The sequence below is a fragment of the Schistocerca nitens genome, chromosome 8 (genome assembly GCF_023898315.1).
Source record: "Schistocerca nitens isolate TAMUIC-IGC-003100 chromosome 8, iqSchNite1.1, whole genome shotgun sequence".
NCBI classification, from domain to species: Eukaryota; Metazoa; Arthropoda; class Insecta; order Orthoptera; family Acrididae; genus Schistocerca; species Schistocerca nitens.
The window spans coordinates 493,372,136-493,390,998 of NC_064621.1; the positions used below are offsets into that span (position 1 = coordinate 493,372,136).

The following is an 18,863-nucleotide window of genomic DNA, read 5'->3' on the forward strand; positions in this document are numbered from 1 at the left end:
GTTCATACTGAGTTGTTTCCCGCGGATTCTCAGTGCACGCTGAACAACTGTCGTCGATTCACTTCTGCCGTACTCAATAACACAAAAAGCTTTCTGTTGAGCGGTCGCCATCTTAGCATCAACTGACGCTGACGCCTAGTCAACAGCGCCTCAAGCGAACAAATTTACAACTAAATGAAACTTTATAGCTCCCTTAATTCGCCGACAGATAGTGCTTAGCTCTGTCTTTTGTCGTTGCAGAGTTTTAAATTCCTAAAGTTGTGGTATTCTTTTTGAATCACCCTGTACAATGGAAAATTATTATTTCGTCATGTTTTGACTCTGTCAGTGTTTTAGAGGGACAGAGAGTGGATGTGGAATATACGCCTACTGAGGACGCGATATTTCATTAAAACTATGTAAATGTATGTGTGAAAAAATTGTTGTGCAAGAAGGAAATTTATGATGAATGTCCGAGTGAGCTTGATTTTTAAAAGGCAACCAGAAGGGGCATTGAGTATTAAATTTATCGGTAAATTACTTTGTGGAAAGGAATCGTTTTTTGTTTTCATTGAATTTTATTTAGTTTCGGAATTACGAAATTTCTAGCCTAAATTACTTGTGGTAATCTGATTGGCTGACATTACAAATACCGCAAGTATAGAAGTGCTCGAGGTGATGTGATTGGCTGCTTAACATATTAGCCAATAGGAATTCGACATTTCCCACGTGTTTGAATAGTGCTTTGTTCCTCAGATCTATGAGTCGGGAGGCCTCTTCTGCTAAACGCGTTTGCTAAATCACGCTGATGAAATTTGTACCAAAATGAAGAAATTCGCGCGTTTCGTCGATTCTCGTGTCGTTGACGAAAAGCGACTAATGTGTTGAGTATTTTGTGAAAGTTTCAGCTTTGTGAACAGTTTATTTTAGGAGATATTTGCGTGTGGACATTTCATGTCGTACGTTAACTCCACGTGGCGTGTTTGACGCAGATTACGGGACATTATAGAGAGCACTCCTTACAAGAAGCCCACTGAACGACTGTGTGTGTTGACTCGCAAGTAGTAGTAGGTCAGCGGTTGTTTAGGACGTTCAAAACAAATTTCTTCTCGATGCCTTCCAGTGTGAACTTCTAACAGAAATGAACAGTAACATTGCATAATTGATGTTGGGTTATTAAATACGGACTTGGTACCCAAGTTCTGTGTTTTAAAGTCAATAAACCAATTTAAAGGAAATGCTAGACATTTTTTCAAACGAGTCATGAAAGCATCCCGAACGCTCGATAGTTTAAGTAACTTTCAGCTACTGCCCACGAACTGGAGTTATGTGGCCTTTGCGTGGTCGGTATTTCGTCGAATTTTCGTCAACGCCACTTTCAGAATGAAATTTCACTCTACAGCGGAATGTGCGCTGATATGAAACTTCCTGGCAGATTAAAACTGTGTTTCATTCTAGAAACATCCCCCAGGCTGCGGCTAAGCCATGTCTCCGCAATATACTTTCCTCCAGGAGTGCTAGTTCTGCATGGTTCGCAGGAGAGCTTCTGTGAAGTTTGGAAGGTGGGAGACGAGGTACTGGCGGAATTGAAGCTGTGAAGACGGGGCGTGAGTCGTGCTTGGGTAGCTCAGTTGTTAGAGCACTTGCCCGCGAAAGGCATAGGTCCCGAGTTAGAGTCTCAGTCCGGCACACAGTTTTAATCTGCCAGGAAGTTTCAACGCTCCTTTTGTTGGCTAAACCAGTACCTATCATCGCCTAGTGAAGGGACAGACAACCTGAAACCTATCCTGGAAGGTGGACTGATTGTGTAAGGGATAGTGAGAGGACAACCCGGCCCGCCGCAACGTGATGACTTTCGATGACTCCGCAACGTATGTGACACACGGTGACTTACCACTTTGTCCTGCAAGAGGCTGATCTTGCAGTTGAGGACGGCGGTGTCGCCGACCTGGACGGTGACGTTGGTGACGTTGAGGCCGTCGTCCTCGAAGTGCGGTCCCCAGCGGTGGTCGTGGTGGTGGTGCTTGTTGGCGGGCGAGTGTGTGTCGAAGATGTGCGCCAGCAGCAGTGGCGCCACCGTGTGGTGGCCCGGCCGCCTCCCACTGCCAGCGGCACCGGGCGTGGGCGCCGCGGGAACGACGTGCGGGGGCGGCGGTGGCGGCGGCGGCTGGGGGGAGGCGCCGCTCTGCAGCTGCGCCACCTCCGGGGGCTGCGGCGCGCCAGCGGCGGCCGGCGACTCGCTCAGGCTGCCGGCGGGCGTCGCCGTGGTCGCCGCGCTGCTGCTGGAGGCGGTCCCGGGTTCTGCAGGCGCACCAACAGATCTGTTTGTGTGCAACTAATACCTAGGAACAGCATGGAGTACAACTGTAGATTTCACAGATTTTACAAGATGTGAGGTGTGATTCACATTGCGGGTAGGTTTTTTCCCAAATTCTGGATTTATTGAAACTCGGCAGAAAAGCGAAGTCAGTACACTGCATTAAGCAGTGCTGCAGAATAAGCTGGCAGTTTGCAGCAAGCTTTTCATAAAGAGGCAGTGGTAGCAATCGGACCTGACGTCGCAGCAGACTTCTTTTAAACAAAACGATGATCAAAGCAATCGCTTGGTTAAAAAGAAGTCTACAGATATGTGCTTGCCTCTGTTTCAGTTGTACAAGAGGAGGGATTCTTCCTTCACATCTACTTCTACATATACGTCTACGTCATTACTCTGCTATTCACAATAAAGTGCCTGGCACAGGGTTCAATGAGCCACCTTCAAACTGTCTCTCTACCGTTCCGCTCTCGAACGGCACGCAGGAAAAACGAGCACTTAATTTTTTCTGTGGGAGCCCGGATTTCTTTCATTTTATGGTGATGATCATTTCTCCCTATGTAGGTGGGTGCAAACACAACGTTTTCACAATTGGAGGAGGAAACTAGTGATTGAAGTTTCATGAGAAGATCCCGTCGCAAAGAAAAACGCCTTTGTTTTAATGATTGCCACGCAATTCACGTATCATGTCTGTGACACTATCTCCCCTACTTGGCGATAATGCAAAACCAGCTGCCCTTCTTTGCACTTTTCCGATGTCATCCGTCAGTCCCACCTAATACGGATCGCACACCGCACAGCAATACTCCAGAATAGGGCGGACAAGCGTGATGTAAGCAGGCTCTTTTGTAGACCTGTTGCACCTACTAAGTGTTCTGCCAATGAATCGCAGTCTTTGGTTTGCTCTACCCACAATATTATCTAAGTGATCGTTCCAATTTAGGTTATTTGTAATTGTAATCCCTAAGCATTTACTTGAATTTACAACCTTTAGCTTTGTGTGACTTATCGCATAATCGAAATTTAGCTGATTTCTTTTAGTACTCATGCGAATAACTTCACACTTTTCCTTATTCAGGGTCAATTGCCACTTTTCGCACCAAACAGATATCTTATCTAAATCAGTTTGCAAGTCGTTTTGATCATCTGATGACTTTACAAGACGGTAAACGACAGCACCATATGCAAACAATCTAAGACGGCTACTCAGGTTGTCTCCTATGTTGTTAATATATATCAGCAACAATAGAGGGCCTATAACACTTCCTTGCGGAACGCCGGATATTACTTCTGTTTTACTCGGTGACTTTCCGTCTATTACTACGAACTGTGACCTTTCTGACAGGAAATCACGAATCCAGTCTCACAACTAAGGCGATACTCTGTAGGCACGCAGTTTGGTTAGAAGACGCTTGTGAGGAACGGTGTCGAAAGCCTTCTGGAAATCTAAAAATATGGAATCAATTTGACATCCCCTTTCGATAGCAGTTATTACTTCATGAGTATACAGAGGTAGTTGTGTTTCACAAGAACGATATTTTCAGAAACCGTCCTGACTATGTGTCAATAAATCGTATTCTTCGAGGTACTTCATGATGTTCGAATACAGTATATGTTCCAAAACCCTACTGCACATCGGAGTGGGGCATAAAGATAGTGTAGTGTAAAGGCGAAACTGGTAGCAAAAATAAAATAAAGCTGGACATTTCTATGGCTGGAGATATTTTGATTTACCATTTTACACTGAATAGCCAAGGTGTTCCAGCCATCCTTTATAAAGATGGATTTACAGTTAAGGCCCAGAAAGTGGAGACGGGAACGCGAGCCTTGAGAACGGGTTTTCTTCTTTTGAGCCACCAATCTTCTGACTGGTTTAATACGCATCACCACGAATTCCTCTCCTGCGCCAACGTTTTCATCTCAGAGCAGCACTTGCACCCTATGTCCTCAATGATTTGTTGCATGTATTCAAATCCGTCTTCTTCTACAGTTTCTGACCTCTATGACAGCCTCCAGAACGATGGAGGTTATTCCCTGATGTAACAAATCTCCTATCATCCTATACTGTTTCCTTGTCAATCTTTTCCATGTGTTACTTACTTCGACGATTCTGCCTACAACCTTCTCATTCTTTATCAGTCCAAATAAATTATCAACATTCTTCTATAGCATCACATCTCACACGCTTCTATTCTGTTCTCGTTTTCCCACTATCCATGATTCACTACCATACAATGCTGTATTCCAAATGTACATACTCAGAAATTTCTTCCTCAAATTAAGGCCTATGTTTGGTAATAGTAGACTTTCTTTGCAAGCAATGTCCTCTTTGACTCTGCTATAATGTTTTTTATGCATTCCTCGCTTCGTCCGTCCTGCGTAATTTTGCTGGCAAGGTAGCACAATTCCTTAACATCGTGATCACCAGTTTTGATGTCAATCTTCTCGTCATTCTGATTTTTCGTACATCTTATTACCTTTGTCTTTTTCTGGTGTACTCAAGTCCATTTTCTGTACACATTAGACTTTCCGTTCTATTCAACACATCCTATAATTGATCTTCCCTTTCACTGATGATATCAGTGCCATCAGCTAATCTGATCATTGATGTCCTTTCACGGAGTATTTTATCCCACTCCGAAACCTTTCTTCTGTTTTCCGTCATGACTTCTTTGATGTATAGATTGAACAATTTGCGACAGAGACTGCAGCCCTATTTTAGACCCTTTTTAATCCACGCACACCTTTCTTGGTCTTACATTCTTATTGTTCCCTCTTGACTATTGTACATATTGTATATTACCCGCCTTCCTTTGCAGCTTACTCCTATTAGTCTCAGTCTCGAATATCATACACTATTTTGAACTTTCGAACATTTTTCTAGCTCTACGAATCCTACGAAGCGCTAGGTCTCTCTGGTGCCTCTACCAATCAGAAACCAAATCGATCGCCATCTAATAGATCTCCAATTTTCTTTACGATTCTTCTGTTTATTAGTCTTATTAGCATCTCGGATGCATGAACTGATTGCTCTCTTCGAGATTACATGGATGATATTTTTCCGAAAGTTGTTAATTTATGAATACTATTTGCTCTGGTTTTGTGAAATTTAGTTTCTACTCAGGATTAATGTAAGTTCTGCGCTACTATTTGCTGTTTTATTTTAAACTTTTTTTTTGGAATATTATTTATAAATTCTTTTATAGAACTAGCCTGAGAGAAATGTATTCTAATTAAATTCGATATTCTGTTTCTTTCTCTTGCAAGACACCCATTACCACCTTACAGGAATTAAAATATAATTCCTCTGTTTTAAACAAAGCTTATATTCACATAATTATGTGGTTGTAGATTGGTTTTCAAATCTGCTCTGCTTATAGGTGCAAACTGATGTGTTAACTAGAAGTTCAGTTATGCCCGAGGTTTAATTTTTTCTTTGTGACATGTGTTAAATGAAATTTTTATTTTCTGTATGTTTTACTAAGGCCTAAATTCATGTCGTGCTTTATTTAATTTACTTGAGGCAAGGGTCAGCTTAATGTAACGGCTGAAAACATTAACTGAGAGTAGCCTAAATTTGAAATTTTAATGTCTTATTGCTAGTTTTCTTGCATTTACTCATGGTTCTCAAATTCCACTTGTGACAAGAAATTCTTAATAATTCTTTAAAATAATTAGTTTTTTTCATGATGAGTCAAGTTTTTAGTGTGCTGGCATCTCCCTGCTCCTTGTTTGGTAACACATGTATGTGATCACATGCAACATTGAGGTGCTTTTCTCCCTTACGTTCAGGGTCGGTGTTCCTTTCATAAATGCTGAGTGTGCCGCCACCGTGAAGTAGCACGGAGATTAAGAAGACGTGAGCGGATGTAAGTGTCTAGGGAGGAGAGCGGAGTGGCGAGAGGGAGGGCCGGGCGGAGGAGTAGTCTTTTGGTGGACGATGCTGCATGTGTGAAATTAATTCACATTCAGCGCCATAAATAAATAAAGTGCAGGTAATTCTGACTTCTGAGCCTACTTTCAGGACAGATTCGAATCTAGTAACGTTGATAGCAGCCAAAGTCCACAACTCATGGAAAGAGCGTAGGGGAGCAGCAGCAGGAATCCTGCAGCGTTGATCTAGGCTTAGTCCTAGTGGAAGAGGTTTGCCATTGCCTTTCTTCTGTTTGGTATGATATGTCAAGTGTGTATCTGTGACACATGGGTTATCTGGCAGATGTAGTTATGGATGAAAGGAAGGGAGATGGTGAAAGTCGTTGCCCGCCACCGATGCCACTCGACGAACACCTAGGAAGTCCCTGGGCATAACGTTCCCATCCGACGGATCACTGTCAACAGTGCCACATGCCCTCATCTCATGAGACACCGCGGACAACTTTGAAATTTACACCAAGAAATTGGTACAAAGACTAATGATCAGGCACACCCGAGCCAAATAGTGGCAGTGAGAATATTCGACGACCAGGATTTGAACTGGCCTACCTCCGGGATGAACTGAGGGAGCGAGCGCCACCGACCTCGGCTAAATAGTGGGGTATTATGAAATGAGATTTCGTATTTCCTTTCACTTGCAAAGGATAAGATATCTCTCTCCTGGCACCGTTAATCAACTTCAAAAGTCATATTTATAAGAAAAACAAAAAGCAAATAAAATCAGTTTACAGATGCGATTGGCGATGAGGTCGTACTTTAAACAGGCCTACCAAAATTATGTCAATCTAGCTGTACGCCAAGCGTGACTTGTAAACAAGCACACATATATTGTATACGTTTGACAGAAAACTGGGAAGAAAACTGTTGTTCTACAGCTGATCACCCCAATGCCTACTTTATCATGGTCCTTGTCAGAGATGAAAGGATTGTGCATATAGCAAGGAAAGATAATGATGCGAGAGGCTCACCTCACAGAGAAGCTGCTCTCATATTGGCATGCTGGCGATGATAGAGATGAAATGAGGTAGATTGTATTATTTTAAGGAGATGCTTGCGGCATTATGTCTTCATCGTTCAAATTAATCGATTGAGCGGCTGCCCGACCAGCGGTCTTAGGATACCAACTCAAGAGAGGCTCACCTGAAAGAACCATTTCGACTGTTGCCTTTTACACACCAAGGGGAAGCAACTTTCACGTTTGACAAGACGTCGCCACATAATCCGAAGGCAGCGGATTCACATAATGTCCTGTACCCTTAGCACCAGGCTACTGGGATTTTTTTTTTATCACTGTGCTTAACGAGCTAATTCGGTTTCCTTTTTGTCTCCCCAAGGAACATTACTGCACTTATTTGCAGCATTACTGTTAATATAAATAAATGTCCTGCTGATATTACACTTCACAGAATCAAAGTAGAGATGGTTGGCAGTTTAATGAGAAGACTAGCTCGTCTTGTAACTTAATTGGTTTTCTTTTCTTAGCTCGTCTGGCAACTTAATTGTTTATTTTTTTTATTTTTGACATCAGTCTTCTGCATGGTTTCATGCGATCTACCATGTTGCTCTCCTGATGTAACCTTTTCATTTCAGACTAGCATTTGCACTCTACATTGTCAGTTACTTTCTGGATGTATTCCGCTCTCTGTCTTCCCTTACAGTTTTTATCCTTTACAGTTCCTCTAGTACCAAGGGCACTATTCCCTTGTATCTTAGCACATGTCCCATCAGCTTGCCCCTTCTTTTTGTCACTGTTTTCCAAATATTCCTTTTCTCGTCGATTCTGTGGAAAACATCCTAATTACTTTTCTTATCAGGTCACGACGTATTCAACTTTTTTCTCCAGTCACTCATCTCTGACATTTCAGTCCTCTTCTTTTCCAGTTATCTCACTAACCAAGAATCAAAACCACTCCTATGTGTGATACCACTGGGCTTCTCTTGGCCACAAAATTCCATGTTCGCCAGTCTTGGCTTCCTTTTATGTTCTTCTTGCTCCGTCGGTCATGGATTATTTTGCTCCCAAGGTAGCAGAATTCCTCAATTTCGTCTTCTGGTGACCGTCAATTTTGATGTGAAGTTTATTGCTGTTCTCTTTTCTGCTATTTTTCATTACTATCGTCTTCCTTCGATTTACTCTCAATCCCTATTCCGTAATCAGCAGATCCTGTGAGTTATCCTCAGTTTCACGAAAGACTACAATATCATCAGCGAATCTCATCACTGATATCCTTTCACCCTTAATTTTATCTCGACTCTTGAACTTTTTTCTTTTCTTTCCGTTATTCCCTCTTTGACATATAGACTCAACAGTAGGAGCGAAAGACTTTTTATTCTGAGCAGTCCGTTCTCAGTTTCTAATCTTAGTGTCCTCTTGGTTCTTATGCGTATTGTATACTTTGAAGTGATAAAATTCATGCGGTACAGATATGCACACATATACTGGTGACGGTAGTATCGCGTACACAAGGTATAAATGAGCGGTGAACGGACGGATCTGTTATTTGAACTGAGGTAATTCATATGAAAGACTTTCCGACGTGGTTATAGCCCCACGACGGGAATGATAGTTCGAGCTGGACGCATGGGACATTCCATTTCGCAAATCGCAGAAGTCAACGGCGGTCTTGGCTTGGAGATGTCATTACTAGCAGAAAAGCAACATTGTGTTAAATGTTCTTAAATCCATTGATACATTGATAACATTATACCATCATGAAAGTGTTACGTTTCCAACAGAAATGCTACATTAGCTCTATGGTATCGGTAAAAGGTCCCACTAAAGGCTTCTACAGAACATCATAGCAGCGTAAATAGTAACCTGAAAAGGAAAAGACAAGGCAGTATTCATACTATAAAGGCCTCACGTTTCAGGTAGCTTACGCTTCAGTTTCAAAAGGCTCCAGTTTCCGCTACGATTAGCGAACAGTAATGCTGAAGATAAGATGGGTAGAACACATAACTAATGAGATGGTATTGAACAGGATTGGAGAGAAGAGGAGTTTGTGGCAAAACTTGACTAGAAGAAGGGATCGGTTGGTAGGACATGTTCTGAGGCATCAAGGGATCACCAAATTAGTACTGGAGGGCAGTGTGGAGGGTAAAAATCGTAGAGGGAGACCAAGAGATGAATACACTAAGCAGATTCAGAAGGACGTAGGCTGCAGTATGTACTGGGAGATGAAGAAGCTTGCACAGGATAAAGTAGCATGGAGAGCTGCATCAAACCAGTCTCAGGACTGAAGACCACCACAAAAACAACAACATGACTATCAATAAAGCACAATCACAAACACTGCTATGGTGTGGAGAGTATTTAATGCAGGGACGGCTGAGGAGTGTCAGAGTTCAAGAGTGCACCATGTGCGGGCCACGTGCTGATCAAGGCTCGTCCTGCCACTCACCTTTGCTCTGTCTTCCTCGGAGGTGCCCGTGACAGCGCGACATTTCGTTTAGCGTTGCGGTGCGGAAATTTTGCAGTCGGCATAGCTCTCTGAGTCCGGCAGGATCGTGGTACAGGCACTGTTTATCCCTCGCTATCCGTTCGAAGGATGTTCACATATCGAGTGGCTGTTTGCACGAAAAGAGCCTGCCTAGAGGCGTATCGATACAAATCATTAAAATGAATGGGAGTAACAGAAGAGAGGGACGAGAATTCCCAATTTACTCATATACTACAAAACGCCATTACAGTACTATGCAGAATGAATTTATATTTTACATAACAATGAAAGAGCAAAAAATTACAACGATCGACACACAGGGTCCATCGTTCTGTACTTCAAGAAGTACTTTGTGCTAAACTTTCCGTACTTGAAGAAGTACTTTGTGCTAAATTTGCCTGCCTGTAGCACTCGAAGAAATTGGTGGTACGAACAGTAAGATTTCAGAAGTCGGACCCATTACTCCATTTTCAGTTGCAACAGTTTTCAGTGAAAATGAGAGAAGAGTGTGTAGACTTCGTACATCACTGCGATGTACGTCGGTATGGTCAAAGAGCACGCCTCGAGCTATTTTCCAATTTCAATCTCTCTGGTGTTGAATTTATGAAGGGAAAAGGGAGTACAGGAGCGATTACTGGAACATCTGCAATGAATTACAAACATTTTAAGAGGACTTGACTACCAACTACCCACAGTATGACATTGCAAGGTAACTTATTTCTGATTTGATGGGGATACATTAAACAAGGAAATCGTGTCGCAGAAGTGACACATTTTGAAAAAAACAACGCAATTCCATTAGCTCACTGTCGTTAAAGAATGCGTGCTCTCTGAAGAATTCATTATGGCCTTATGAGAATTACGACGACAGTTTTAGAAACTTCCTGGCAGATTAAAACCGTGTGCCCGTCCGAGACTCGAACTCGGGACCTTTGCCTTTCGCGGGCAAGTGCTCTACCATCTGAGCTACCGAAGCACGAATCACGCCCGGTCTCACAGCTTTACTTCTGCCAGTATCTCGTCTCCTACCTTCCAAACTTTACATAAGCTCTCCTGCGAATCTTGCAGAACTAGCACTCCTGAAAGAAAGGATACCGCGGAGACATGGCTTAGCCACAGCCTGGGGAGTGTTTCCATTCTGGAGTTTTAGAAACGTTTTAAGGACACTGTCAATCTTAAATTTGTTTTCGATTCCATTTCCCTTTCAGTTGGAAGCACCCATGTGCATGTGCCGAAGTAACTTGCTGACCTGTAAGGTAATTCCAGATTTGACTAAAAATATTTTACATTAAACTGTCCAGAATATCGATATCACTTTCCTCAGGTAGGTTTTCCAAATTCCATAATGAGGTTGCAAAAGTGCTACAATATTTAGATCGATGTATTTGTGTAAATGGCCTTCTTTTATTATGAAACTAAATAAGTAATGCTTACGTGACATCTTGAGTGCGAAACTCTTTGAAACTATCTGCACCTGTCGGCCGACAGTTTGTATAAGATAAAAATTGTATTAAGTCTTCAGCGCGACCAAAATAATTAACTAATTTGTTTCTGGTATATGTTGCTGAAAAATGTGAAGTATAAAACTGAGTCGTATGCAATACGACTGTACTGCCATTTAAACGCGGCGCGTACGCTGTTTTCCCATTTTCCGCCTCCTCACGCTGAGACAGTGCGGCGTGGCGGTGAGGGAAATGTGAAGTGAGCGGTTTGGTCCCGAGGCCCAGGCAAGTCCCACGAGCCGTAATCTTTGCCAGCTCTGATTTAAGGGAATCAAAAATCCCTCCCAAATCTGAACGCAATGTGTTCTGTTCCCGAAAGTGACAACCACAAAACTTATTCGTATCTGCACCCAAAAGCAAAACATTACATGTATTGATAAGAATGTAGTCTCAGTATTTTAGGTGTTACTGAGATGATTTAATCAAATTTTTTCCACTTCAAAAAAAAGTGGATAAAAAAACGAGAGCAGATGGCACTTTTCAGCTAGTAAGCTAATGATTTCGTGACTTGAGACGCAGTATTTTATTCTTATTGTTTGAACGGTCGCCCATGTCGTTGGTGATCATGCCTGAACTTGGAAAGGACCGTAGCGTCCATCACGTAAACGCTAAATTACATGCAGCATTAACGATAGATGTTCCAACTGCCGATGAAAGCAGTGTAACAATCCGAAGAGGCCACACCCTCAGCGGTCATATATGTATGACAATTACCGGCCCATCTGCACGGTAACAACTTCCAGAAGCCAACATGTTCATTCCTTGTTAAAAGGGGATGTGACGGCCAATCTAAATAGTTTTGCAGACTTCAATTTTAATCAACATCATTGATCGTCAATAGACGTGCACCAATTATCACTGAGGGGGCAGTTATGAGTAATACACTTTTTGGGAACCAACATATCATTCCAAAGTATGTAAAGAGATATAAAATTTTTTCGGCGTTAAGCTTGATTTATATGTTACTGTCAATATGTTTCTGAACTCGTAGATCTAAATTAAACAGCTATTGATACGATACGTAGTGAGAACACACACGTATAAACTCCTAGTTCGAAACGGCGGTGGACTAAGTGGTGAGGGAGGGAGGCCGGTGGTGGTGGGAGGGGGGGGGGGCGATGTGATGGGGCGGCCATCGAGTGTCTGTTCCTGAGGACTCCATATCTACCTTCCCCTGTGATTTGAGGGCTCCAGTATTTTTACTCACAAACGAAGCCTCAATATGGGTATTTTTAATTTAGAGGCCTCTATTATTAGGCCGTTGCAATTGTCCATATGTGCTTTTAATATTTTGATAAAATGTCGCGTGAAACTTAAAAATTGTAGATTGATAAGCATTTGAAACTGACTGCAGAACTGCTCTACCGCCTGAAACATACATTTAGTGTAAGGACCATGAACATAAGAGCAACTAGGCCTTCTATTGAGGCAAATAAACAGTCGTTTTTCCCTCTTTCTGCTTACTAGTGGAACAGAAAATACAAGTAGTAGTACAAGGTACCCTCCCCTTATGCACCATGCGATAGCTTGCAGTGTATGTCTGTTGTAGATGTAGGTATAGGTCGTTGGTTGGTTGATTCGGGGAAGGGGAACAAACAGAGAGGTCATCGGCCATATTCGATTAGGGAAGGGTGGGGAATGTAGTCGGCCGTGCTCTTTCAAAGGTACCATCCCGGCATTTGCCTGAAGCGATTTATGAAAATCACGGAAAACCTAAGTCAGAATGGCCGGACGCGAGTTTGAACCGTCGTCCTCCTAAATGTGTGTCCGGTGTGCTAACCACTGCGCCACCTCGCTTGGTTAGGTATAGATGTGGAGGCAGATAACCAGTTTTCAGCTAAAAGGAATTATTCTGCTTTAAATGTTTTTGATAACCATGCCATTTACATAGGTGTATTATGAGTATAGTTATGTCAGTACACAATCTTTCTTACGTTTTATATGTCGGGAAAGACTGCGTAGGATATGTGAAAAGATATTACACAGCAGCTGGAAAAAGATGGGCTGGACGTTGCGTTGCGTACGTCTTAAGGTTATGACGATGCAGCGTCAATGTCAGCTGCATATGGAGGAGTACAACAAAAAATAGAAAAGTCTATCCAAAAGATACGTTCAATTCCTGTCCTCATCGTTCCTTGTATCTGTGTGGGTTTCATGTATTCTCATGTGATCCCTCTACTGTCACGTATTTTGGAACCGTGGAGAGATTACATTCCTTCTTCTCTTTCTCTGTATAGAAGCAGGATTACTTGTAGAAGAAAAAGAAAGGAAAGAAAAAGAAAAAAAGCTTGAAGTGTTTGTATGGTACCCCCTGGTATGCTCATTACCATTTAGTTAAGGTTATAAAAGATAATGTGGAAATAATTCTAAGCACTTTGGAAATGCAATATTCTTCCAAGGCAATCCCTGATACTACATCTGTAGTGAGCTTGCTTTTTTCCCATACGTATGAGTTTATTTTTGTGACCTACATCAACTTTTGGCACGCGATACTGAAGAAAGTACATTTAATCGAAGAATACGACAGTCTCCAAAAATAACTTTTGATGAACGCCTCGCAAAATTAAATTAAAGATTGAGAATTTAATGGCGTAACGAATTACAATTGTAAACAGTTCTGTTACTTTTGACATAAATAATTATTTCGGTGTTGACATTGACCAACGAGGAAGAAGGAGGGCAAATAAAACAGTGCAGCGTCAAAGCAGTACATGCCGCTGGGTTATGGATTGAGGAAGAAGTTCGTCGATAAATGTCTGAATGCATAGACCCGATTATACAAGAATTGTGACAATGGTTCATTACTATGAAGGAAATCACTAAAATCTTCCAAATTATTGGTACAGAATTTATGATTGAAGCTACCGACGAAGCTCTAGCTGTAGCACTGGAGAGTTTATAAGTATTGTACGCATCTACGACCAACGTTGCTGTTAGATGGATACTCCAAGAAATCCTCCAATTTATAATTAAACTAGTTGTAGCTCCCTGCTTCGCTCGCGTACCACATGTAAAAGTACGATTCTCTGTTTGACATACAGGCCTTAAATGACGCCTTCGTTGTCAGTCTTCAAGCGTCTTGGAAACTGCAAGAGGCGCGTGACGGTCAGCGTCTAAAATGCGAGGGTCTTGTAACTGTTCCAATGTCTTTGCAGTTCTTACGGTACTCTGACGTTCTTCATCGCGCTTCCGGTGGGCATACGATTGCTCTGATGTTTGTTGAATTAGAGTAACTTTCGCAGCTTGAGCTCTCTTTGAACTATGCGCTAAATCAGACTTACGTTTGCGAAGCTTATAGTAATAGCTTAAAAACTGGTTCTCGGGCTTACCGTCCGATGTTATTGTTGTATCTCCACCGAAACTCTCCAGATATGCAAAGTGTTGTTGGAACTCAATCTCGAAAACCACGCACACAATAACATTGGATTTGCACTGTCACGGAATCATCTATAGACGCTAAGAGACTGTCGACCATCTCGCCAGCGTACTCTGTATACCACTCAAGTATACCATATTTTAAAATGTTAATAATACTCAAAAAGTGACGACTCCCTGAAACATACTATGCTCTTCCTCAGGATACAAGCTGTCTCCATACCAAATACCATCGGAATCCGTACAGCGGTAGAGTCTTGAAAACGTAACAGAGCGAGTTATTAGTAATACCGGTATTAGTGTGTAAGTGTGGATTAAAGATCTTGACAACTGAATAAGCATTTAATTGTTTGCGTTGAATAATATTACTCAGAATGTATCAACTAATAAAACCTTTTTCACACGTATGATAAAGTTCAAAAATGAAAGAGTAATTAGTTTTTTCAGAGAGTAAATATTTTCCTTAAATTTTGTAATATTCTTCAGGTGAAGAAATATCTCGTACTACACACTTTGTAAAGTATCCTATCTTCTTCACCAGAGTTCAAGCTATCTGACGTCAAATTTCGTGGATATCGGTTCACTGGTTCAATCACGTAAACGTAACACGGATACTTTCGCATCTATAATATTAGTATGGAAATATGGAATGGCATGAATCAAACACTTTGACGATTGTATAAGCCTTGTATTCTAGCTGTTATCCTCAGCTGCGCTCCCGTATCAGTAAAATGAAAGGAAATGTGTGTATGGCTTTTTTGGCCGGTAAACCCAGGTTCGGACGTTCGGAAGCCTGGTGCAAGTCTTTTTTCATTCGACGCCATTTCGGTGACTTGCGATAACTGAACCCGTGAACCTCAAAGTCATACAGTAACTGAGTGTGAAAATGTGTAAATTGTACTTAGTGTATTTGTTAATAAAATGTTGATTTCTGTGTTAGACAATGCCCAAGCGTAAAAGAGTAGGAGATCTTACCAGTTTTAAAGCCAAACCGTGAAAACAAAAAGAACAGCGGAGAAACGAAACATGAAGAGAGCAAAGCACGTTTAAGTTCCCAACCAACGACAATGAGTACCGCGAGACGCAGAGAAACAGAATAACAACGGATTGTAGAATCAAGAACTGCGACACAACCGTATTATAAAACACTGCGAACTGAAACCAGTCATTAGAATATCACCCTACGAGCACAAGTAAACAGAACGACCTAACAAATGAAGCTTTCCACAACGACTCGACGACGACAGTATATAACAAACACAAACACGTAGTAAACGAAAAAATGGATAACATCTATAAATTTTTCGACTAGAAAAAATTCAGTAGAGAAACATCAGGGTTGTGCTATAAGAATGGAAAAATTCGATTACCTCCACTGGAAGCACCTCGGCAGGAATTTTTACATTACAAGACCGGGAAACACCAGACTCCAGACACTCCCTTCAAAACGTAAAACCGTACAGCGTATCCAGAATGAGATTTCCACTCTGCAGCGGAGTGTGCGCTGATATGAAACTTCCTGGCAGATTAAAACTGTGTGCCCGACCGAGACTCGAACTCGGGACCTTCGCCTTTCGCTGGCAAGTGCTCTACCAACTGAGCTACCGAAGCACGACTCACAGCCGGTCCTCACAGCTTTACTTCTGCCAGTACCTCGTCTCCTACCTTCCAAACTTTACAGAAGCTCTCCTGCGAACCTGTAAAGTTTGGAAGGTAGGAGACGAGGTACTGGCAGAAGTAAAGCTGTGAGTACCGGGCGTGAGTCGTGCTTCGGTAGCTCAGTTGGTAGAGCACTTGCCAGCGAAAGGCAAAGGTCCCGAGTTCGAGTCTCGGTCGGGCACACAGTTTTAATCTGCCAGGAAGTTTCATATCAGCGCACACTCCGCTGCAGAGTGGAAATCTCATTCTGGAAACATCCCCCAGGCTGTGGCTAAGCCATGTCTCCGCAGTATCCTTTCTTTCAGGAGTGCTAGTTCTGCAAGGTTCGCAGGAGACCTTATGTAAAGTTTGGAAGGTAGGAGACGAGATGCTGGCAGAAGTAAAGCTGTGAGTACCGGGCGTGATTCGTGCTTCGGTAGCTCAGATGGTAGAGCACTTGCCCGCGAAAGGCAAAGGTCCCGAGTTCGAGTCTCGGTCGGGCACTCAGTTTTAATCTGCCAGGAAGTTTGATATGGTAGTATTTCAAACAGCCAAAGACAGTGAACAACAAACCAGAAAGGATGAGATTCTCATGAACCCAATGGGAAGATATATCAACAGTAACGAAGAACCGTGGCAGATTTTCGGTTTTTCCATACACGAACCCGAACCAACTGTGCAACATCTAGTAGTACATTCGGAGAATGGACAGAGAATTTACTCCACGTTAGACACCGTCAGAAAAATCGCAGGTGAACAACCTCAGAGCGCAACACTGACAGCATTTTACCCACAGTGCCAAACGAATCCTTTGGTGAAAACATTACCATACGTCGACCTCGCCTACCTATTATACAACAACACAACAAAAAATGTAGATCATCCCGTAATCATGAAAACTGGTGCACTAGGCCGAGTATACACCCCACATCCGAAGAACGCCGAATGTTTCTGTCTCTGGATGTTGCTGTACAAAATACGGGTTCCAAGAAGTTTCACAGATGTCAAGACTGTTGGCGGTACCTATGCCAGACGTACAGAGAAGCATGCCAACGCTTAAGACTACCAGGAAACGACAACCAATGGGGATTAACGTTAGAAAAAACCTCACTCACAGTCTCAGCCGAACAAATGAGAAACTTATTCACGATAATTCCAATAACACGAAACCCATCGATTCCAGAATAGCTATGGGACTCCTTAAAAGACAGTATGGGTCGTGACACACTGTACCAAATCCGGCAATCTCATAGTTCACTGACCATAGAATTCATCGACGACATCTTGAATGAAACACTCATTCACCTAGGAGCTACATGTTCAGCAATAAGAAACCAGACCTTAGTGCAACTTGGGATGCAATAACCACGAAAAGGTGCTATCAGTGTGCTAGAACTACTTCAGTACATTGCCCAATACATTAGTAATAACTGCTATCTCGTACTAATACTACGCAACTAACTGGTAATGTAACTGTACAAGTTTTGCTTCTACACGTATAAAAGGAAATGTAATATTGTTATTATACTTCTTAATACACTCCTGGAAATGGAAAAAAGAACACATTGACACCGGTGTGTCAGACCCACCATACTTGTTCCGGACACTGCGAGAGGGCTGTACAAGCAATGATCACACGCACGGCACAGCGGACACACGAGGAACCGCGGTGTTGGCCGTCGAATGGCGCTAGCTGCGCAGCATTTGTGCACCGCCGCCGTCAGTGTCAGCCAGTTTGCCGTGGCATACGGAGCTCCATCGCAGTCTTTAACACTGGTAGCATGCCGCGACAGCGTGGACGTGAACCGTATGTGCAGTTGACGGACTTTGAGCGAGGGCGTATAGTGGGCATGCGGGAGGCCGGGTGGACGTACCGCCGAATTGCTCAACACGTGGGGCGTGAGGTCTCCACAGTACATCGATGTTGTCGCCAGTGGTCGGCGGAAGGTGCACGTGCCCGTTGACCTGGGACCGGACCGCAGCGACGCACGGATGCACGCCAAGACCATAGGATCCTACGCAGTGCCGTAGGGGACCGCACCGCCACTTCCCAGCAAATTAGGGACACTGTTGCTCCTGGGGTATCGGCGAGGACCATTCGCAACCGTCTCCATGAAGCTGGGCTACGGTCCCGCACACCGTTAGGCCGTCTTCCGCTCACGCCCCAACATCGTGCAGCCCGCCTCCAGTGGTGTCGCGACAGGCGTGAATGGAGGGACGAATGGAGACGTGTCGTCTTCAGCGATGAGAGTCGCTTCTGCCTTGGTGCCAATGATGGTCGTATGCGTGTTTGGCGCCGTGCAGGTGAGCGCCACAATCAGGACTGCATACGACCGAGGCACACAGGGCCAACACCCGGCATCATGGTGTGGGGAGCGATCTCCTACACCGGTCGTACACCACTGGTGATCGTCGAGGGGACACTGAATAGTGCACGGTACATCCAAACCGTCATCGAACCCATCGTTCTACCATTCCTAGACCGGCAAGGGAACTTGCTGTTCCAACAGGACAATGCACGTCCGCATGTATCCCGTGCCACCAAACGTGCTCTAGAAGGTGTAAGTCAACTACCCTGGCCAGCAAGATATCCGGATCTGTCCCCCATTGAGCATGTTTGGGACAGGATGAAGCGTCGTCTCACGCGGTCTGCACGTCCAGCACGAACGCTGGTCCAACTGA

The 18,863-nt window shown here is 43.3% G+C and overlaps 1 protein-coding gene and 1 long non-coding RNA gene across 2 annotated transcripts in view; both read right to left on the minus strand.

The window, feature by feature from the left end:
* LOC126199632 (uncharacterized) overlaps nt 1-2,170 on the minus strand; it is a gene marked incomplete at its 5' end in the record, with an annotated part of 112,249 nt that extends 110,079 nt beyond the window's left edge. Inside the window, one exon of the mRNA XM_049936558.1 lies at nt 1,874-2,170. Within this exon, the coding sequence (XP_049792515.1) occupies nt 1,874-2,170 (297 nt within the window). The remainder of the gene's footprint in view (nt 1-1,873) is intronic.
* Nucleotides 2,171-2,218: 48 nt separating this feature from the next.
* LOC126199319 (uncharacterized) overlaps nt 2,219-18,863 on the minus strand; it is a 299,034-nt gene continuing 282,389 nt past the window's right edge. Inside the window, exon 3 of the long non-coding RNA XR_007540152.1 lies at nt 2,219-2,280. This is a non-coding gene — a long non-coding RNA (uncharacterized LOC126199319). The remainder of the gene's footprint in view (nt 2,281-18,863) is intronic.